The 23,109-nt window shown below is 42.4% G+C and overlaps 2 protein-coding genes and 1 long non-coding RNA gene across 3 annotated transcripts; all 3 read right to left on the reverse strand.

Annotated features, from left to right (window-relative positions):
• Positions 1-2,785: 2,785 nt before the first annotated feature.
• Positions 2,786-9,313, reverse strand: LOC131346029 (uncharacterized). Its single transcript, XM_058379333.1, has 16 exons — positions 9,198-9,313; positions 7,919-8,033; positions 7,734-7,812; positions 7,500-7,638; positions 6,934-6,996; positions 6,728-6,842; positions 6,362-6,458; positions 5,922-6,024; positions 5,695-5,835; positions 5,438-5,603; positions 5,127-5,221; positions 4,745-4,795; positions 4,053-4,431; positions 3,789-3,965; positions 3,586-3,699; positions 2,786-3,045 (listed from the first exon to the last, which is right to left on the reverse strand). The coding sequence occupies exons 2-16, from the start codon at positions 8,007-8,009 to the stop codon at positions 2,798-2,800; spliced, it is 2,058 nt and encodes a 685-aa protein (XP_058235316.1). The 5' UTR covers positions 8,010-8,033; positions 9,198-9,313; the 3' UTR covers positions 2,786-2,797.
• A 5,406-nt stretch (positions 9,314-14,719) lies between these two features.
• LOC131346106 (uncharacterized) lies at positions 14,720-17,832 on the reverse strand. Its single transcript, XR_009203571.1, has 3 exons — positions 17,456-17,832; positions 17,174-17,266; positions 14,720-17,068 (listed from the first exon to the last, which is right to left on the reverse strand). It is a non-coding gene; the product is annotated as an uncharacterized LOC131346106 (long non-coding RNA).
• A 2,938-nt stretch (positions 17,833-20,770) lies between these two features.
• Positions 20,771-21,466, reverse strand: LOC131345702 (uncharacterized). Its single transcript, XM_058378702.1, has one exon. It carries the CDS (start codon positions 21,464-21,466, stop codon positions 20,771-20,773), a length of 696 nt encoding a protein of 231 aa, XP_058234685.1.
• Between the last annotated feature and the right edge of the window lie 1,643 nt (positions 21,467-23,109).

The raw sequence follows: 23,109 nt of genomic DNA on the forward strand, positions 1-23,109 counted from the left end.
AAAACTATTGTTAGGTTTGTGTGAACGCGCAGGTAGGAGAATGACCAGCCATAGTTTGTGATAAAAGGGGCCTCATTTTGTGACAGTGTGGTAAAAGGGGCCGCCATTTTGTGACAGTGTGGTAAAAGGGGCTGCCATTTTGTGACAGTTTTGTAAAAGGGGCTGCCATTTTGTGACAGTTTTGTAAAAGGGGCTGCCATTTTGTGACAGTTTTGTAAAAGGGGCTGCCATTTTGTGACAGTGTGGTAAAAGGGGCCGCCATTTTGTGACAGTGTGGTAAAAGGGGCCACCATTTTGTGACAGTGTGGTAAAAAGGGCCGCCATTCTGTGACAGTGTGGTAAAAGGGGCTGCCATTTTGTGACAGTGTGGTAAAAGGGGCCTCCATCTTGTGACAGTGTGGTAAAAGGGGCCGCCATTTTGTGACAGTGTGGTAAAAGGGGCCACCATTTTGTGACAGTGTGGTAAAAGGGGCCGCCATTTTGTGACAGTGTGGTAAAAGGAGCCGCCATTTTGTGACAGTGTGGTAAAAGGGGCCACCATTTTGTTACAGTGTGGTAAAAGGGGCCGCCATTTTGTGACAGTGTGGTAAAAGGGGCCACCATTTTGTTACAGTGTGGTAAAAGGGGCCGCCATTTTGTGACAGTGTGGTAAAAAGGGCCACCATTTTATGACAGTGTGGTAAAAGGGGCCACCATTTTGTTACAGTGTGGTAAAAGGGGCCGCCATTTTGTGACAGTGTGGTAAAAGGGGCCACCATTTTGTGACAGTGTGGTAAAAGGGGCCACCATTTTGTTACAGTGTGGTAAAAGGGGCCGCCATTTTGTGACAGTGTGGTAAAAAGGGCCGCCATTTTGTGACAGTGTGGTAAAAGGGGCCGCCATTTTGTTACAGTGTGGTAAAAGGGGCCGCCATTTTGTGACAGTGTGGTAAAAAGGGCCGCCATTTTGTGACAGTGTGGTAAAAGGGGCCACCATTTTGTTACAGTGTGGTAAAAGGGGCCGCCATTTTGTGACAGTGTGGTAAAAAGGGCCGCCATTTTGTGACAGTGTGGTAAAAGGGGCCGCCATTTTGTTACAGTGTGGTAAAAGGGGCCGCCATTTTGTGACAGTGTGGTAAAAGGGGCCGCCATTTTGTTACAGTGTGGTAAAAGGGGCCGCCATTTTGTGACAGTGTGGTAAAAAGGGCCGCCATTTTGTGACAGTGTGGTAAAAGGGGCCACCATTTTGTGACAGTGTGGTAAAAGGGGCCACCATTTTGTGACAGTGTGGTAAAAGGGGCCACCATTTGTGACAGTGTGGTAAAAGGGGCCGCCATTTGTGACAGTGTGGTAAAAGGGGCCACCATTTGTGACAGTGTGCTAAGGAGAGACAGAGAAAGAGACGGACAGACAGACAGAGAGAGAGAGAGGCTCCATCTACTGGCTGATATTACAGTAAAATACACAAAGGAAATTCTTTCTTTAAAAAAAATTAATCATTATTTTATTTGTTAGTTTGGACTTCTTGTTCATGTTAAACCAAGATCGTTAACATGGACAGTCATCCTCATCATCATCAGTTTTAATATCATCATCATCATCATCATCAATATGAACAGCAGCATGAACCGAAACATGAACTTTAACAGGAACATGAATTTTTATTTATTTAAATTGATTAAGCTGATTTTTTAACTAAATCTGTTCATATTTTAGCTGTTTGTGCCTAATTTTATTACGCGGTTAAAAAACTCCACTTTTGTTTGTAACATGTTTTAAATAATTTATTGACACAAACTAATAAGAGGTTATTATTGCACTAGTTTGTTTGTTTGGAATGACTAATGTTAATAAACAGAATTAATTAATTTAAGGGTTTTCTCATCTGTTCTCTCTCTCTGAAGGTAAACACCAGAGCAGAAGGGTCAGTATGAATAACATCAAGAGCCTCATAGCGAGAAGAGATGACCCTGTGATGCAGTACGTCCTCGACCACTTGCTGAGAGAACACCATGGAGCACAAATGGAACATTATGATGGTGGCGTGTGAACGGTCTCAGTTCATGGCAAACCTGACGAGACTCATCAAAGCCAAGAAGGCCATCGAGTTCAGTGTGACATCATCACCACACTGAACACACACACACACGCACACACACACACACACACAAGGGCCTTGTTTATCAATTATTTAGTAAAGATGTGTGGAAATGTTTGTGAACTGACATTTCCGTCTGATTTTCTTTATACACCTGTGTGTGTGTTTTGTAAGGTGTCAGAGAAGTGCAAAACAAATGAACAAATCCGAAAAGGAGAATTCAGACAAGGCGGAAAAGGTAGGTATAGGTATATAAAAACCAGCGTAAGTGCTTGTCTATGACTAGTGTAGACCTGGCTTTGGTCATTTAGCTCTTCCACACGTCACACAGTGTTTGTAGAGTAAGAAATTGTGGATTTTCTTTTGTTTGTCTGCCGTGGAATAATTAAACTTTCTTCTTGTTTCTGTGTGTGTGTGCGTGCAGACTAGTTCAGACTAATTTCATCTTTTTCCACAACAATGTTAATAAATAAATAAAACCAAAAAGAATTCTCCTTCCTTACACATTGTTTAATCAGTTTCTACACCATGTGACTTGCTGAGTTTCAGCCTCTTTCATCTCAATACTCCATAATCCCATTATGTTTAATTAAATATTTCAGTGTTCAATAAAGGATTGTGTGTGATTAGATAAAAATAAAGGAAGGATAAATGAAATGTAAAAACATTCCTGTTTATGTATTTCAATAACTGCACAGTTTGAGTTTTAACTTTTTTTTTATTAATTGTTTTTCAATATTGTTAATGATGTAAACAGAGACACGCCTCTGTTCATGCCAGACTCCGCCCGCTGCAGGCGTAACTGTACGACTGTCCGAGTAGCGTTTAAGAATGTAGTGACGTCTGAGGTCAGAATCCTGTAGAAGCGCGATCCTTTTATATCTGTCCACCTGAGATGATGCCAAAGACACCAGCAGCAAACATCTGTTTCTCCATCACAGCTGCAGGAGGGAGGTGTATTCGCAGGTCCTGAAAAAACACACAAAAACACAAGAGCAGCAAAAATCTGCCACAGCATGACCTTGTGCTTCAACAGTGGAGCACTCAGGCCTTGTGCTGATGACAGCGAGGCATTCTGGGATCTTTCTAAGTGTGAAGTGGGCAGAACAACAGCTTCCATTAAAGAATCAGCTGGAGTACACCGACGCTACAGGAGGAGACTAACATAAGAAGGTCTGACAGAGTCGGTCACTGGGAGTGTGTAGGGAGGGGCAGGGGCGTTTTTCATTTTCTAAGAAGTTACTTCATTTTTCTAGTTCTTTTTTCTTTCTTTCTTTCTTTCTGTCTGTCTGTCTTTCTGTCTGTCTGTCTGTTGTTACCAGATCCTAGTCAGCAGGAAGGGTCTGTAAAATAATCAATAGAGTTTGATATTAAAATAAAATAATTTCCACACATCAGCAGAGTGATCTCTATTCCAGAACTGGTTATGGATCCAGTACAATCCCTGTAGTCTAGACTATTACAGCATCTCTTAGCTCAGTGTCATTAAGTCTATTCTAACTGTCTCACCTTGGACTGAGTCCTGACTTTCCTTCTTAAACCACTTGTGGGCCTGGATTTCACTGAAACCTGGCCGAGAAGAAGGGTCCTGTTCCAGGCAGAGGCGAATCAGATCGCAGCACTCTGTGTGATCAGACGTAAGATTCAGACAGAAATTCAAACTTCATACAGTAAAATGAATCATGACAAGTGACGCTTGTGCATTTTCTCACCCTCAGACACACCAGAATGGAAGCACAGTCGTCCATCAGTAAGCTCTTCATCGCTCATGAAGGGCAATTCTCCATGGACCAGTTCATAAAGGACTATACCCAGACTCCAGACAGTAGCAGGAACGCCGAAATACTCTCTTTGGAGAACCCACTCAGGAGGATAGTAACCATCAGTGCCTGAGTGAACAATAAGAGAAAGAGCAGAAACCATCACCAAAAAGCTTCTCCAGTTTGACTCTATCTGCATCTCTCTAGTGAACTGACCTGCATACTCCCTGTAGGGCTCATATATCAACAAATCCCCACAGCCAAAGTCGATCAGTTTCACCAAAAGCGTGTCAGGATTGATCAGAATATTGTTAGGCTTGATGTCACGGTGAAGAACTCCACGTAAACAGCAGTGATGAGCAGCCTGAACCACCTGCCTCATGACCTCTCGAGCCACCGATTCAGACAGTCGACGGTTGTTAAGCTTACAGAACCGATAGAGGTCCATGCAGGGGACGGGGCGCTCCAGCACCAAGATGTAGATATCAGACGTCTCGAACCATTCCAGCAGCTCCACCATGTTCTCACAAGAAGGAGGCTTGGACACCATCTTCATTAACGCCACCTCTAGAGGGAGCTTGAGCGTCTCTCCGGGCTAAAATCACACACACACACGGGTTAGCATGGAGGGAGGAAGATGTCTGAACTGTGGTAAGCAGAGAGGGTAGAGTAGAGATGGTTTGGAGTGGCACTGACTCTAAACTCTAGCAGTCTTCTTCTGATATCTATTATGAATGAAAGGTAATAAAATCTGAATCTGAGACGTGATTGAGAGCTGAGTTCTTTGTGAGGACGTTAGCAGAAACCAGTAGATGGACACATCACTTTTTTGAAGATCTGTTTTATAATCTGATTGTCATTTACACCTTATTGTTTCTCTGCAGAATCTCAGAAGAAAGTTTACTTACGATGGCGATGAATATATCATGGGGATCTTTGGTCATCACTTTGATGGCCACCTGTTCACATGGACACAACAGAATGAATCAGTTCTACAAGCCATTATTATAATAATGAAGATAATTAGTCTATTTACACACACGCTACATTTTAGAGTTCCTAAAACACTTCCTGTATAAAGAGGTCATGTGACACAGCGTTTCCTCATTTCTAAGAGACTAGAATGATTCACAGCTAAAATGTTCAGACAGAAGGAAAAGTTTCAGAGCTACATGTGTATTCTACATCCCTGATATGTGTTAAACTACAAAATCTCCCTCAGTTAGTATTTAAGTCCTGTAAACTAGTTTTTGGTGTTTGTGTTTTTTACAGTAATAACAGCTTTATTACCGGTTGTTCATCTGCCTTACGGACTCCAGCGAAGACTGAGCCGAAGCCTCCTGTCCCCAGCAGCTCTCCCACAGTGTACCGTGAATTAAACTCACCTGTCACACACACACACACACACACACACACACACACACAGTATTTCAGTTAGTACTCTGTCCTGTCTCTATGTTGGTCTGAATGTGAACATCTGGAGTAAATATAAGAGTCTGAATAGAAAATGATACGGATCTTTCACTAGCTACTCTGCAGTGTAGACACCTTGTTTAGTGATTTAGAAATGTTAACAATAGTTTGTCAGGATTGTAACGTACTGTGAACTGAAGGGTCGAACTCCAGATGTTCCTCAGAATCAGAGCTGGTGCAATTTGGTTTATCAGGAGAGCTACGAATTTCTGCTTTGTCTTTCAGCAGCTGGCGAAGTTTCATCAGCCACTCGGGTTCTTCTGCTTTCTTCCTTTGAAGCAGCTTCTTAGAGAGCTAACAGGAAACACAGGAAAGGAAAGTGTTGATGAAGACTTTACATTTCAGACCTGAGAGCTATTTCACAAACACAGATCATCTCATTTACCGATATTAGCCATTCCAGCACAATGCTCTGGATGTGCTTAGGGAATCTGAGGACCGTTGTAGCGATGACCTCACAGTACTCCAGCGCCATAGCATCAAGTCCAACCTCGGCTAGCTCATAGGCATGAATACACTTGTATTCCTAAGAAACATAAAGAAATATTCCTGGTCAGTACGACGGTTCCTGGTTTGATTTGCAGTGAAACAGAGTAGAAGAGAAATTCGGACCTGGAAGTGCTTCTGGCCGAACCCTGAGCTCAGAGACAGCAGGTACTCGTAGACCTCAGTTCTCTCGATCGCCTCCCTTGTGGCTGATTTCTTTTCTGGCAAACTGGTGTAAAGAGAAATATGTATCAAATAAAGAAACACACACACACACATACAAACACACACACACACACGAACAAACAAACAAACACACACACACACAAACACACAAAAAAACACACAAACACACACACAAACATGCACACACAAACAAACACACACACACACAAACAAACACACAAACACGCACACAAACACAGAGACTCATGTGACTCATGAATTATTGGCTGTTTTAAAGACAATAAACAATGAAACTCATCCCGGAATGGCAGCTGAACCTGTATAAGCTTTAACTCTCTCTCTATTTCACACACACACACACACACACACACACCAAATACCTGTTACATCCAATCAGTTTAAATCGTGGCTGTGATCCCAGATCCACTTGCGCCACCACGTAGCAGATGTGTGCTGCAAAGGTCCATCCTCTGGAGGCTGAAGATGAGAAACCAAACAAGCATGTGAGGATCGACTTCCATAAACCAGTCCAGAGTTCATAACACCCACCGTCCACTTTATTAGGAACACCTGCACGTTCATGCACTCCTCCAATCAGCCAATGATGTTGAAACACTGAAACCATTGCCATGGTTACAGTCACTGAGCTCACTGACATTTTCCTCCATGCTGTTTGATGTGTTCCTAATAAAATGACCGGCAAGAGCAGCATTCACGTTAAATGTTCCAGTGCAGCGTATCCTTACCAAACCTGTCTCCCATATTTATAATGTCTTTTCTGTGTCGATCATCTGGAGTAGCGGAGCATAAAAACCGCGCCAGACGAAGACACCAGTTCTCCTGGTTCTCCACATGTTGCAGCTGGAGCAGAAAGGCTCAGGTTAGTCCACATGATTCTGACCAACACAATACACACAGTACAGACAGAAGGCAGTGACGCTGATACACTCACCTTTCTCCTCAGAAGGCTGTAGCCCTTGAAGAGCAGCGCGCCGATTTCAGCCATCATTACTCTCTGGAAAAGAAACATCTCTTTAACTTCACATCTCAGTGAACACCGGTTTATTCACTCAGCCACTTTTTATCATTTTTATCAGAAATATTCTTTTTTTAATTCTATTTGTTCAAAGTGGGACACTGCTCTCAGCATCAACATTTCTTAAGTATCTGATTAGAGCAGGATTTTAGAGTTTGGAGAAGAGAATTCTATTTAAAGTTGACTACATTTCAGCTCCATCTGCATTTAGCTATGTTCAGCTACATCAGTGTATGTTTCTGATCCCTGCACTGATTTCTTCTCAGGGAGTTTTGGCTGAACAAGTTCTTACAGTTTGTCCAGTTTGACTTTATTAATGTCCCACAACAGAGCAGCGTCTTCAGCAATGTCCGATTTCATCACTCGCGGAATGGAGCAGGAAAAATCCAGAGCTCTCATAATCACCTACCCGAGTTATTTAATGGAGAAGATGCTTTTTTTTTTTTTTTTTTTTTAACAGTGGAATGAAGTCCAGCACTTACTCCATTTTTCTTATGGAAATGTTCCATAATGGTCCAGAAGAAATAGGATTTCTGTTGCTGAGGATCGTCCAGGTGAAGCAAACACTCCTGACATTTCTGCTGGATAAACTTCATCAGCTCGTCCTTCTGCATATTAGCCCTGTAACACACACACACTGTAACCTCCTGATGATCTGCTTCAGAACATCTGCTTGCTGAAAGCCTGCACATGTGAGAGGAGAAAGAGCGTCTCACCTCATCAGAGGACCAGGAAATGCATAAATCTCTCCATGAGACAAGTATTTCTCTTCACGCTGCAGGACGTCGTCGTCCCCTGGAGTCAAAGAGAGGGAGAAGAGAGGAAGAAATGTTGTGATCATGCTGGAAGGAGCTAAAAGGACAGTGAGGTTGTGGAGCTCTGGATGTTCAGTGTGTTCTACCTTTACTGCATGAATGATATTCTTTTTTTTCTTCTTCTTCAGGATGAGGCACAAAAGCCTCAGTGCAGTTTCTCATCACTAGCGTCGCCATCACCTTCACTGTACTTCTGCAAATCTACACAACAACAGGAGCACTTTATAGAGCAGGGCTCTCCAACCTGATTTCCTCTGAGAGCTACTTTAACAAAGTGAAGGTGGTGAAGAGCTACTCCTTTCATATCATTAGGAACATTTATTTACACAGCTTATTGCCTTTAACCGAACCAGCTGAATGAACCATTTTTGTGTGAACTATAAAAAAGTCAATATTGAACATCATATTTTGCCATAAATCCTTTTAAATGGACATAAGCAGCATGTTAACTGTGGAGTCGAGGTAACTGATCTAACACAACGGGTTTGATGACTAGACTTATCACTTATTATTGTCAGATTTCCTTCATTCACATGGATTCTGTTATTTATCAGCACATTGTTCCTGACAGTCCCATGACACACACCCTGATGTCCTCAGAAAGACTGAAAAAACCTCTTTTCATAAAAAAAGGGAAGACTTTGATATTGAAGGTGATATTAATGTTGGAAACAGAAACCTGACACTGTACTGGACTTTATGGGATTAAATAATAGTATTTTTATGGCATTCATACGCATGTGCAATGTGACATATTAAAGAGTATTTACTCTGAAACACCAGCTGCACTAATAAGAAACGTCTACAGCACACTGGTCCTTCATCGTCCTGCAGCAGGACAGATTCATTGACCGCTTTCACTTTGGCAGCATCGTAGCTTTATTCCTAACACTGTCCAGCAGCTTCAGCGTTAAAAGGATCTGCGATGTGTTTTCTTTATCCTTTATCCAAACTACTTCGGTTTCTGCTCATAGATTTAAGTTTAGATTGAGTTCATTTGATCTGATCAATTTTCTACATATTCTATGAAGCTTTACTACTCAGACGTGCTGGAGACCCAGTTATAGAGTCAGGGCTATTTCCGTGCCATTCGAAGTTATTCACTTTTCCTTTGCAGAAATGTGAGAAAGTCTCAGCTTTTCCAAACTGGGGAAAGTGCCGTTACACCGCAGACACACCGCATTTGACTCATAACAGTAAATCATGGAGGAGGAACATAAACAGATGTTATTGCGAGTTTTAGAACGATGGCTGGACAACAGTTTTTTTCCTTCACTGATCCCCATCCGATACCGTGTTCATTTAGATCATTAAATTAGACTTTTACACACCAGTCAGTTTGAAAACACAAGAAATCTCTCTTACCTCAGTCTGAAAGTGTGAATCGTCCAGTTTCTAAAGTAGAAAAGGGCAAATCTCCAGCGGTCACGTAAGTAAGTGACGTAAGACCGTTCCGATTCTGGTTCTGTCACGTGACCCCGGCAGGTCCGCAGTAAGGTTTGAACACCTGCACTTCTAATGAGGATCCAATACAAACACACGGGGCGGACTTAACCAATAAGCGAGGTAAGCAGCCGCTTAGGGCCCCGGGGAATTAGGGGGCCCCGACCAATACCAAGAAGCCTATATAAATCATATAGTACTTATAACTTTTCTATCATATATTGTTTGGTCTGTCTATAACCATTAAGATTTTAACGTTATTATTCATTATCTTTTCAAATGCAGGGCCCCCCTCATGAATAGTGGAACTTATTGTACTGCACATGCATGTGATTCCCATACCTGGAATCGCTTAGGGCCCCCAAATCACTAAGTCCGCCCCTGCAAACACAGCTCTCCTTCACTCCTGCTCAAGTTTTAGAATCAAATAAAAACCACTTCATTTTGCAGTCATTATTTAAAGAAGGTGAAATGAAACAGTGTTAATATCAGTGTGTCATTAATGTGAGGGTTTTAGTAGTGAAGTGATATTATTTTATTAGAAAAGTCGTAGACTTCCTATAGACTTTAAGATATTTTTCAATAAGGTAATGAATCCAAATTCTTGCCTTCAGGCTGTTGACGGGACCTAATGGTGTGTTGTCAATGATGGCACAAGCATTCACAACAACAAACACACCGCAGTCATACCCATTGTCTTGTTGTGGAGTATTTACCACATCTGAAATTTTGGGATTTTATCATTTTGTTGATACTTTCACTTATATTGTTTGTTGGCGTTTTGATTTTGAATGCAGTGAATTGCTTGGTGTAGTATGCGGCCATATTTTCACTAATGTCTGATTTCAGATGATCTTCAAAGTAGCAAAGGAATGCTTCTGACCATCCTTTTGCGAAGGTATCATAGCGTTTATCAAACTCTTTTGGACAGGAGGAATCAATAAGCTGCTCAACATGGTCTTTTAAGACCTTCACATCATCCCTTTTCCCTCCATGTGTCTTCACCCAGTGCTCCACATCTCGCAAGATGTGGTTGTGACAGAACACTACACTTATATTTGTAAAGTTCTTTTTCAAAGCACCTACAATTCCTTTCTCCCTGTCAACTGTCACTGGTATCTTTTGGTACTTTTTGGAGTCTATTCCCAGCTTTCCCAAAATTTCAGTTAAAAATTTCTCATGATGTTGCATGAATTTACATTCATGCAACATGAAGCCAACAGGATACACTGGATCACTGACTAGTGCAGTGTTTCTCATAGCTAACACCGACACATAAAAATCCCCCATTTGAAATGTTGTGTCGTAGCTAATCGTCTATGGGTGAGCAAACTTCACAGATTCCTCTAAGTTGGAACGTGCCAAATCTACAATGCCTGTCATGCCTGCATAAACAAGAAGGTCTGGGAATGTAGTGATATGCCATATGAAACCAGGTAGTTGGTTCATGCAAACAAAACATTTCATCACGTGAGATTCTTTGGTTGCATCGTTGTGCATATACTGTGTTCTGAACTTGTTTGAGGTTTCGTGGGGTATTTACTGGCATGTGCTTCTCATTACCACTGCAGGTTTTAGATAGAACAGTTTTATATATGTTTGAAGGGGCTTGACCTTGGTCATTGAGACATATGTCTGCGAAAACCTTTTTTGTAGAAGGAATAAACACTCTGTCCATTTTGGCATTTCCATGTTTGCGTGGTACATATACCGTCTCATTACCCAGCTAATGAATCAGATAGAAATTTGCTGCCAAATCTTTGTCCCCATTCATCAAAGAATAAATGCACTTTCTGAATTCTGAGGAGGTCCCTTTTTCACATTCAGCAGTTCTAATGTGATAGTAGCGTTTCAGAACTCTTCCCCCATACTTTCGAATGTTGTGGTAATTTGACCCTTTCTGCTTCCACATCATTTGATCAAATCTGAAGTCCATGTCATCTGGCTTAGAACTCTTATAAAGGAACACATCACCACCCTTTGGATGTATTGGTGGTTTAGTGGAAATGAATTCCTTGTATTTTTTTTAACATCATCTAGAATTGCTTCTGCTTCTTTTAGTGTAAACGCTGACTGCTTTTGCATTAAAGACATTTTACCGTATTTTACCTGCATCTGTGTGAATATGTACAAAAAAAATTTAATAAACAAATAAAAATAAATAAAAGAGAAAAGACAACTGAATAGAAGGTAATGCAAAAAATATAATATAATACAATATAATATAATATAAAAAGTACAAGTATGTACATTAAGAGTACCCTGAGTGAAAAATGATTTGTAGCCTTAAAAAGGCTTTTTTTATTCCAATATTCTAAAACAACTGAATGAGAGGAAAACCAATACAGCGACTTCAGCAAGAGACTGCACAAATAACAGGTTCTGCTGCTGACACTGTTATATATACCTACAGATGACCGTTACATGCGTTTCAAAAGATTGCACTGTGTGGTGATTGGGCGAAAAAACAAAAACATCCGTGATTGGTTGTAGGCAACCATGTGGCCATGTGAAAGCTTTGCTTTCTTATTCTGGGACTCATTTCAGAAAGGAAACCCTGAAATGTGGGAAACTCTGGGTTTTCCGTTTCAGAAACGGAAGTATATTAAACCCGAGTCAGTTGCCACGTAAAGCCTTTTCCATATAACGGTTTTCTATGGGAGCAAAACGCTTAATGCATGATTAAATGCGTTGGGTTCTTATTCTGGGCTCATATGCTTGTCTGTACATAGTATAGTTTATTAATAATGTGTTCACCAAGTTTGGTGTGTTTACAAAACTGTTTTAATGCATTAAGCCACGTTAAGCGTTTTAGAATGTCCCAAAATAACACATGTAGCTGTGACAAGAACCCGGCCCGGCCCACCTCACAACCCTCCTGCAGAGGCAGAGCCAGAAGGAAACAGATATTCATTAATAATATTAATCATTTGTGTTTTATTATTTTTTTAAATTTAAATGTTGTGAAAAACTTCATACGACTGTCACAGGTGTGTGTTGCTGTGGATTAAATGAACATGGATATAGAATTATATATTGTTCTAAAGTCCAAATGTTCATGCAGTTCAGTTTGTAATCTGAGATGTGCAAAAGCTGAGGTTGTTGGTGTTCTGTAACAAGTCCAGAAAAAGTCCAGGCTCTAGGTGTTCTCCTGGTTGAGGGCCAGATGACCTGCAGGAAGAAGCTCCTCCTCATTCTCTCTGTGTTCACCTTCAAGGAGCAGAAGGACTTCCCTGACCACAGCAGAGAGGTCCTTCACTGTCCTTCTGGCCTTGCTGTAGATCATCTCCAGGTCAGGAGCTCAGTGTAGATGGTACACTCAGCTGATAGCACCACCACTACCCAGAGCTGAGGAGGGGAAAACTACAGCACCATCTAGAGAACCAGTGAAAGGTGAGAACCTCAGAGAACCAATAAACCTGGGTTCCAGTACTGCAGAAATCTGCATTAATCTTTCTATCTTTCCTTCATTTCTTCCTGGGCAGCTGTCAGTTTATCATCATTTACTAGAGAACCAAATCTCTGTCCCCACTGCAGCAAAACCATCTACTTCAGTAAGGAACACTGAGAGACTGAGGTTTTATTACAGTTTTATCTGAAGGACACCCTATTATTTATTTTTTTCCTGAATGAAAACAGTCACATGGAGAAATGACTCCTGATGATGATCATGATAAATAATATTTATATAAATTACTATAATTATTTAAATGATAACTACACTACATTGAGCACACTAAATAAAATCTGAGATATTGTAATCTCAACTGAGACTGGGGGAGAGAACTCAAGTGCAGAACCAACTAAAACCTGATGTGGACAAGATGCTGACCAGGGGATAGGGCCTCGAGACATGGGGTGGGACCACAGGAAGGAATCTGATGGAGGAACAAACCCCTAAAGAGGAGGAAGAATACAAAGGGTCACACCACACTGGACCTGAACCTGGGGCCGGAGCAGAGAGAGACCAACAAGAAGCCCAGTGAGATATTAAACCAGCAGTAACAAACCTGGGAGTGGCCCTAGTCTGAAGATCGAGAAGAGTAATCAAAAACAAAAGGTCAGAAAGGACACACTTTGGAGAAAAATAAATAAACCCAAGGATTTTTAAAGGAAATACCAGGAGAAACCCCAAGAGACAAGCACCAAGAGGTTTGTTCTGAAGAGGAAAGGAAGAACAGAAACCTGAGAGATAAATCCAAGTGTTTTTTTGTTTTTGTTTTTTTTAAAAAAATACCAGCTGAGTCTCAGTACAGCACTCGAACCCAAGACTGAGTGTTTGAGCTGTAAGCAGCCTTTAACAGGTCAGTCCCAGGTGGAGCAGGTTAGCACTAATTAGTTCAGTGTCAGCTCTCTGTCTCCCTCTGGTGGTGCTTAAGAGTCATTGCATACTTTTCCTTACACATGATCCTGTTACTGATGTGTGAACAGTTAGCTGATGGCTGCCATTTCAGCTGGTTAGCTTGTGTATTAGTATAGCATAATGAAGCACAAATGCAGCTTTCCCCCCTGGGATTAATAAAGTTCTTTGAATCTTGAATCTTAATAACACTGAAGCTGATCAGCTGTTGGTTTGCAGTCAGATGGGAAATGACCCACAGCTACTACTGATATAGTGTGGTCCGAGGGGAACATCCACAGGGAACATCCAGGCAGAAGGCTGCTGCGGTCAGTGATGAGGTAGCTGACATGACATCTAGAGAAGATAGCTCAGAATATTCCTTCAGTTATTTCTGAAATGTCACATCTTCAGTGCTTTCCAGTGGACACTGATTGGGACGTGGTATTAGAGAAAGCTGAGGTACGAGTCCCTGTCTCACTGAAGTGAAGCAGGTCAGAACTACACTTTAAAACAGAAATGTGAAATAAAACTGAAAGCACATTGTCCATTCTCCACCTCCAGTCTATTCTCCTTCATCTGTTTCCTACAAAATATGAGAACACTGATTGCGGCTCTTCTGATCATCTAGATTTAAGTTTTTCTGGTGAATGACACAGACCCTAATCCTAACCTGAACCCACGAACATGCAGTGGTTTTGTTTAAATTGTGAATGAACATGATCCAGTCTCCATCATGTAGGACTGGCATTCACTTGTCCAGATTGAAGTGTTTATTAAATTGAATTGTTGAATGTTTTCCATTCAGTAACTTTCACTGTTCAGCCCACAGTCAATACTGCAGCACCTGAGAGACAGGAAGTGATCATGTTACTGAGACAGAACTGTTACTGTTACTGCAGAAAGATTTCTAATCAAACACACAAATAACACCAGAAATGTGTTTGGTCTTTAAAACGTTTCCTTTATTTTGTAATATATATAGTGTACATTAAAATATCAAAATATAAACTGTATTAAATGTCAGGTGTACATACAGAACATGGACAAAAAGCTTTTCATGACAGGAGCTAAATATGTTCAATAATCAAAACTACATGCAGTGAGACCTTACATTACAATTCAACAGAAAGGGAGAGAGAGAGAGAGATAAAGTGAGAGAGAGACCATAATACTAGAGGTTTTATATAACACTAGACACTGTTGCCCCCATCTGATTAAAAAAGGTCAGAGATAAAACACCTGCACCATGGTACAATAGTCATACTCACGCCTCGAGCGAAAGTGGAGAAAAACTAGATTTTTAGAATTGCATATAAAGACAGTTTGTCCAGCTATAGACAGGCTCTAAAAGCTGCTAGGGCTGAGCATCTGAGCAAACTGATAGCAATAAACCAGAACAATCCCAGATTCTTATTTAGTACAGTGGCTAGACTAACAAAACCTCAGATATCTGGAGAGAGAGTTTCATCACAGTTTAGTAGTGAGGACTTTATGAATTTCTTCACTGAAAAAACTGATAGTATCAGGAACAAAATAATGGATGTTCAGCATGACAGCATCCCGTGATCCAGTCCAGCCTAAAGCGCCACATCTAGAGCTACAATGCTGCAATCAACATGGTGCTTGTTAGATCCAATTCCAACTAGATTACTAAAAGAAGTGATACATACATCTGGAGAGCCGCTTCTAAGCATTATTAATTCCTCTCTATATTTAGATAACGTCCCTAAACCTCCCAAGTTGCCAGTCATTAAGCCTCTTCTTAAAAAAAACCTAAATTAGACCCTAATGAAATAACAAATTACAGACCGGTTTCAATCCTTCGGTGTATATCAAAAATATTAGAAAAGGTGGTGTGAGCTCAAGTATGCTCCTTCTTACAGGAAAACAATATCTTTAAAGAATTTCAGTCAGGTTTCAGGCCCCATCATAGTACAGAAACTGTGCTAGTTAAAATCACAAATGACTTGTTTTTAGCTTCGGACCAAGGCTGCATCTCAGTATTAGTCTTACTTGATCTTAGTCCGGCATTCAACACTACAGATCATAATATTCTTGTAGATCGTTTACAAAGTCACACAGGTATTCATGGACAGCCATTAAAATGGTTTAGATCCTACCTGTCTGATCGATACCATTTTGTAGATTTAAATGGAGAACTGTCCAGTGTATTGCCAGTGAAATACAGGTTCACACAAGGGTCAGTTTTAGGACCTCTTCTTCTTTTGGTTTTTCTCTTCAGGGGTCACCACAGCGAATCATCTCTCTCCACCTATCCCTATCTTCCACATCCTCAACACTTGCACCCACTAGCATCATATCCTCATTTATTACATCCAGCTTTAGAACCTCTGCTGTTCTCAATATACATGCTTCCCTTGGGTAACATCAATAGAAAACATGGGATTAGTTTCCATTGTTATGCTGATGATACCCAGTTATATATCTCATCAAAACCAGCTGAAATATCTAAATTGTCTAGATCAGCGGTTCCCAACAGGGGGGTCCCAGCCCACAAGGGGGCCTCAGTGAGCTCTGTGGGGGGTCGCGTCATATTTTGAAAAGTGTTGGACAGTTAGCATTAAGGAGAACAATCATATTGCATTAGCTCATTTTATCCATGATCCCCTGGCTGACCAAAAAATGGACAAATTTGTAATTCGTCCTCCACAAAAACGACAGAGTCCCACTGATTCGCCTACAGCAGCTGATAGTAATGACCCTGGCATACTGGACCCAGATGAGGAAGCTCCCACCAATTTGGGTTGCAATGCTAGCAATACTGGAAACACGAAATGCAGGAAATACCAAGATAGTTACCTGAACTATGGTTTTATTTCATTTTCTCCCTGCCCCAGCCACAGTGCATTATCTGCGCCAAAGTCCTAGCTAACGAATGCATGAGGCCGTCCAAACTAATAAGACAACTCATCCCCAATACCGTGACAAGCCCAGGGCATTTTTTGAGTTGACACACTCCCAAAATGAGATGAGGGAAATCACAGCTACTGACAAGAAACTTTTAAAAATATCCTATACAGTTGCTGATAGTCTTCCTAGCCTTACGGTGTTTCTTCTCACCTTTAGCCACAGAGACCTCAAAAGACAACAATTAAGGCTCAATGAATTCATTTACTTCTACACACACATTCAGACTCATTTAAAAACTGACTCCCTTACGGAGGATCTAAGCTGATGGATTTCTGATTGTCTTCCTGCAAGTTATTTATCAGTTCACAAAAGCAGTCCTAGCTTCTTGAGAAGAAAATTTACCTTCAGTTGGTCCTCCCAGTCTCGTACACAATCCTGGAGAAAAAGAGGTTCACACTCAAGAGCTTAACCTTCACATCTGCAATGAGCTGCAGATTGAATCTTGCAACTTGAAAATAGAATTTTAATCAATGGTCTCCTCATCCCTCTGGTGTTGCTCCTCAGCTTCAGCCAAGGAGACCTGAAAGAAAACAATATTGACTTTATTTACTTCTTGAGATGGCGGGCCTCCAGTCCACACGCTCAAAGCTCGGCATACTCATCCCACTTCAGCACCAAAGTTTACCTTCAGTATCTCCTCCTCATGATTCAGGGTCTTCTTCAGCTTGTCGTTCTTCACTTGGAGGATCCTGGGAGCGTCCTGCTCTCGCTCATGTGCCTAAAACACACACATGGGACAAAAGAGGTTCACACTCAAGTGCTTAATGATCACATCTGCAATGAGCAATAGATAATAATAATAAATAATAAAATACAATATTAATGTGAACTCATCGTGCGGAAAAAACATTAAAGATTCTTCATATTCCTAAATGAGCCTCTTAATGCATGGATTTTTCACACTCACTTTCATTAGATTAGCAAACTCCATGTTCAGGTCAAGGATTACGTATCCCATGCCCTTCACCGTGTCTCTTAGATGCTCCACCTGCTCCGTCAGGTTAAACTTCTCCTGCTCCAGCTCAGCGATGTTCTCCACCTCCTTCTGGTGTTGCTTTCTTGCTAGGGAGACCTGATGGAACAACAATAAGGGCCATAAAGCCCACAATACAATACACAGAATCCTGGGGTGTTTCAGGCTTCTGATGAAATTTTAATGCATTATTTTCCTGATAAAGACTGAAATAAATGAACATCAAGTCTGGATTTCTGTCCTGAGCCTAAAACCAGAATAAAAACTTCATTTCCTCCTCCATAAGTGACAAACTTTCCCATCCAGATATCTAAAATCTTTATATCATAGAAAACCTGATTTGTGTTTTTATTTCCCACAACCAACTGAGAAATTGATATAAAAAAAAAAAATGCAATAAAACGTTCAACAGTTTTACAAAAATAAAGGCTGGAATGACAAATTATAGCCTAATATTAAGGAAATATTTGATTTTGCAATGTTGTTTAGAAAGCATTTAGAAAAACTAAAAGAGTACAGAAAGCATTTTGGTAGATAAACTAAAATGTAACTTTAATGTACCACTGAGAGGCGGTGCAGAGATTTGGCCTTTATTTAAAAATAGTCTAAAATGTGGCGTCAGTGTAAAAAAACACTGGAGTCTGAATGATGGAAATATGAGCCTGCAGTTCTGCTGTTAGTGTCAGCACGTGTCGCCCATCCCGGCGCACACTTCCGGGTTCGCGGTCATCATGGACGGAGTTCTTCCGGGTTCACCTCCCTTCGGCGCTATATAAACACGCTGTCTACGTGCCTTCCTGCCAGATGTTCTCACTGCGTTGCTGAGAGTCATCCCGCCTTTATTCTTGCTTTTTTCCCTGCCTTTTTCCCCACCTTTATTCTTGCCTTTATTCCCGCCTTTTCCCCCAGCCAGCCAGACTGTTCATTCTCACTGTTTTCAGATTATCCTGCTCAGATTTTTTGCCTAGGACTTTTCTTTGTGATAACTTTGCCGTGCTCTCTGCCTTTAGATTACCCTGCTCGGATTTTGTTGTCTGGGACCTTTCCTGTAAATGTAAAAAAAACTTTGTGGAGAGAGTTGAAGATCCAGGTCAGGGTTAGGAAGCCTTCCTATCTCCAACAACTGGAGGAAGAGTGGGGAAACATTCTGCAGCAGACCTGCAGAAATCTTGTGGAGACCTACAAGAAGTGTTTGCAGGCCGTCATTAAGAACAGAGGCTTTACTACTGATTATTGAAACATTGTAATATAAAGGGTATGAATAATTCTGAACATGGCGATTTTTGAATATTTGTCAATAAAAACCCATGAAATGGCATATTTCTTGAAATATCACATGCTGTTATTTCTTCAGTTGTTTGTGACAAATATATAAAACTCATTCATCACAGAAGACAACTCAAAAACACTATAAAAATACCAAGGGTATGAATAATTTTGAACACAACTGTATATATATATAGATGAAATACATTTGTATATAGATATACACATCTCAATAAATTGGAATATCATCAAAAAGTTATGTGGATTCATTACACATAGACTGATATATTTCAAGTGTTTATTTCTTTTAATTTTGATGATTTAGCCGCTGGAGGCAGTGTCATGCTTTGGGCAATGTTCTGCCGGGAAACCTTTGGTCCTGCCATCCATGTGGACTTTGACATGTACCACCTACATTGCTGCAGACCATGTAGACCCTTTCATGGAAATAGTATTCCTTGATGGCTGTGGTGCACAGGGGTCAGCATGGGCACCCTGACTGGTCTGTGGCTATGCAGCCCCATACGCAACTATGATGCACTGTGTATTCTGACACCTTTCAGAACCAGCATTAACTTATTCAGCAATTTGAACAACAGTAGCTCGTCTGTTCCTTCACTCCCCAGTGAAGATGCGATACGTAGGAGGGAGCTCCAGACGATACGTGACAGGGTTGATTCGGCGTGTGACACGAAATGGGCCAACGTAACGAGGACTGAGTTTGTGGCAAGGAAGCTTTAAGCGAAGGTTTTTGGTGGACAACCAGACACATTGTCCTACTTGGTACTCGGGGTGTGGGCGTCTACGACAATTTGCCTGTATCCGTTGTCGGCGTATGGCCCTCTGGAGACGGACGTGGGCACTTTCCCAAACTTCTTGGCTCTGCTGGGCCCAGTCATCCACAGCAGAGACATTGGACAGCTCTCCAGACCATGGGAATAGTGGCGGCTGAAAACCTAAGATGCATTGGAATGGTGTCAGTCCTGTGGAGGTGTGGGTGAGAGAGTTTTGGGCATACTCAGCCCATGGCAGAAACTCACTCCACCGATGCTGCTCACAACTGCAGTAGGTTCGAAGATATCGGCCAAGTTCTTGATTGAGGCGTTCTGTCTGTCCATTAGTCTGTGGGTGATACCCCGAGCTGAGCCTCACATTGATTCCCAGTTGGTTACAGAATGCTCCCCAAACTCGGGAGGTGAATTGGGGACCTTGGTCCAACACAATATCTTCAGGAAGACTGTAATTTCTGAATACATGGGCAAAAAGTGCTTTGGCTGTTTCCATGGCGGTAGGTAGGCCCTTTAACGGGATCAGTTTACAGGCTTTTGAGAAACGACCAATCACCACTAATATGGTATTATATCCCCCAGAGTCCGGTAGATCTGTGACGAAATCGAGGGCGATGTGTGACCAAGGGCGTTGCGGGATGGGTAGAGGCTCCAATAACCCTTCTGGAAGCTGACGACTCGTCCTAGATTGCGCACATGTAGTGCATGCCTTGACATAGTTTTCCACATCTTGAGACTGTGAGGGCCACCAAAATCTATTCTGTAGTAGGGAGCTGGTCCGACGAATCCCTGGGTGGCCTGAACTGGGAGCCTCATGAACCCACTGGATGACGCGGTGCCGAAGTGCCATGGGAACATAGAGTTTGGATGGTGGGCAGGCAGGAGGTGGAGGTTCCTCGGTGTGGGCACTTTGAATGTCCTCTATTAAGCTCCACTGAATAGGTGCTAGGATCACAGATGGGGGGAGGATGGGTTCGGGGTGGAGTGATGTGGTCAAGGGGTCATACCGGCGGGACAGTGCATCTGCCTTGCCGTTCTTAGTACCTGGACTATATGTGACGGAGAATTGAAAGCGGGTGAAGAACAGGGCTCATCGGGCTTGTCGAGGGTTCAACCGCTTAGCACTATAGAGGTACTCAAGGTTTCGATTATAAGTTAATACCAGGAAGGGATGATGTGCCCTCTCTAACCAGTGTTACCATTCCTCCAATGCTGCCTTTATAGATAGGAGCTCCCTGTTGCCCACATCATAGTTGATTTCCGCCGTAGTGAGTTTGCGGGAGAAGAATGCACATGGGTGTAATTTTCCGGGTACCTCGTGGCGCTGAGAGAGAACGGCCCCTATTCCACAATTGGAGGCGTCTACCTCTACTACGAATGGGTGGTCGGGGTCCGGATGACAGAGGACAGGGGCTGTAGTGAAACTCTGCTTCAAGTGCTTGAATGCAGACCTGGCCTGCTCAGTCCATTGCAATTTCTTGGGCTTTCCCCGCAGCAGTGATGTGAATGGGTTGGCGATGATGCTGTAATTCCTTATAAAGCGCCTGTAGAAATTAGCAAACCCCAGAAAACATTGTAGTTCCTTTATTGATGTAGGTTCAGGCCATTCTGTGACAGCTTGCACTTTGCTGTTGTCCATCTCTACACCCCGATGAGATATAACATAACCCAGGAACATGATTGTCTCCTGATGGAACTCACATTTTTCTGATTTGACATAGAGTTGGTGTTGGCGTAGGCGGGTTAGCACGGTGCGCACATGGTGTACTTGGTCCTCATGGGATTTGGAGTATATCAAAATATCATCGATATAAGCAATCACGTACTTATCGATAACGTCCTTGAATATTTCATTAATGAAGGCCTGAAAGACAGCTGGTCCGTAAGGCATCACTAAGTATTCATAATGACCTTTTGTGGTGTGGAAAGCCGTTTTCCACTCATCTCCCTCCCGAATGCAGACCAGATTATAGGTGCTACATAAAGCTTGGTGAACAGACGGGCCTCCCGAAGTTTTTCCAGTGCTGCTGGCACTAGAGGCAATGGATAGGGGTACCGGACAGTGAGAACATTCAGTCCTCGATAGTCTATACACGGTCGCAGTCCTCCATCCTTTTTTTCCACAAAAAAGAAACCAGCAGCGTCAGGGGAGGTAGACGGGCGGATGTAGCCAGTCTAGAGTGCTTCATCAATGTAATCTAGAGTGCTTCATCAATGTAATCCTCCATGGCTTGGTTTTCCGGGAGAGACAGAGGGTAGACTCTACTTTTTGGAGGCATAGCGTAAGGCAGGAGATCAATGGTGCAGTCCCAGGGGCGGTGGGGGGGGGGGACGGGTGGCTTTCTCTTTGCTGAACACCTCATGGAAGTCAAGGTATTCCCTAGGGATGGTAGAAGCTACTGTGGTGCTCGGGCTTTCAACCGATGTAGCGAGACAAGGACGTGGTACAGCATTGAGGAAACAGGTGTCCAGGTAATGGGATGACCAGCGTCTGAGTTCTCCCTCCTTCCACGAGATTTGGGGATCATGGCGTTGCAGCCAGGGGAAGCCCAAGATGACGGGGTTAGATGGAGATGACATAAAATGTGATTTCTTCATGATGAAACAGGCCAATTTGAAGAGTAAGCGGTTTTGTTTGGTGGGTGAGATATCCCCTCCCTATGGGTTGATTGTTCACAGCAGTCACTCACAGCGGGGTGGTGCAAGGAATGGTGGGAAGCCGTAGTTCCTCCACAAAATCTCTGTCGATCAAGTTAACGGCTGCTCCTGAGTCTATGAGTGCTGAGACGATGAAACATTCTTGAGCATAATGAATTTTTGCGAACAGGGATAAACATGAAGTGTAGCAGGTGCCCACCCCTTTGCACTTAGACAGTTTCTCTGGGCATGTGATTACCTGATATTCCTCCACAGTAGAAACATAGTCATTGCTGGACACGACGCTGCCGTTCCTCATCCGACACGTGGGTTTGTCCTAATTGCATGAGTTCAAGTCCTGTCCCCCTAGGGCTCAGAAACTCCGTGTGATGACAATCCTTCAGGCGTGCCTGGGTGCTTAGGCAGTGCTGACACTGGAGGTTATCTAGACGAATAGCCGTGGTGATGTAGGACGAGAGGGTTGTGTTAGTGCCCTTACCGGCTAACTCAGCCTGCAGCACTGGTTGGAGTCCTTCTCGGAACACAGCAAGCAGTGAAGTGCTGTTCCACCCACTCTGAGCCGCTAGTGTACGAAACTTTACAGCATAATCCGCAGCGGTATTGGCCCCTTGGTGTAATTCCACATTGTAATACCACAATTGTAAGTTGTGATGATACATCCCGGCCCCCCGCCGGATATTCAAACACCTCCCGAATGAGACTCAAAAAGTAATCAAACGACGTCTTTACCTGAGGATCATTATCCCAGACAGCGGATGCCCAGTCTAGTGCTCTCCCAGTGAGAAGTGAGAGAAGGAAGGCACATTTTGTAGTTTCCTCCTGGTAGACATCAGGTTGGTAAGTAAAAAGGTTGTTACACTGTCTCAGGAAGCCACG

Source organism: Hemibagrus wyckioides, linkage group LG25 (genome assembly GCF_019097595.1).
Source record: "Hemibagrus wyckioides isolate EC202008001 linkage group LG25, SWU_Hwy_1.0, whole genome shotgun sequence".
Lineage (NCBI taxonomy): Eukaryota > Metazoa > Chordata > Actinopteri > Siluriformes > Bagridae > Hemibagrus > Hemibagrus wyckioides.

What these genes read in the sequence shown, in the direction of transcription:
- LOC131346029 (XM_058379333.1), bottom strand. Translation starts at nt 8,009, where the DNA reads ATGGCGACGCTAGTGATGAGAAACTGCACTGAGGCTTTTGTGCCTCAT. An exon ending in TCGGCCAGAAGCACTTCCAG is followed by an intron (nt 5,836 to 5,921) that starts GTCCGAATTTCT and finishes TATGTTTCTTAG; the next exon opens with GAATACAAGTGTATTCATGC. An exon ending in ATGATATATTCATCGCCATC is followed by an intron (nt 4,432 to 4,744) that starts GTAAGTAAACTT and finishes GTGTGATTTTAG; the next exon opens with CCCGGAGAGACGCTCAAGCT.
- LOC131345702 (XM_058378702.1), bottom strand. Translation starts at nt 21,466, where the DNA reads ATGCCTTACGGACCAGCTGTCTTTCAGGCCTTCATTAATGAAATATTC.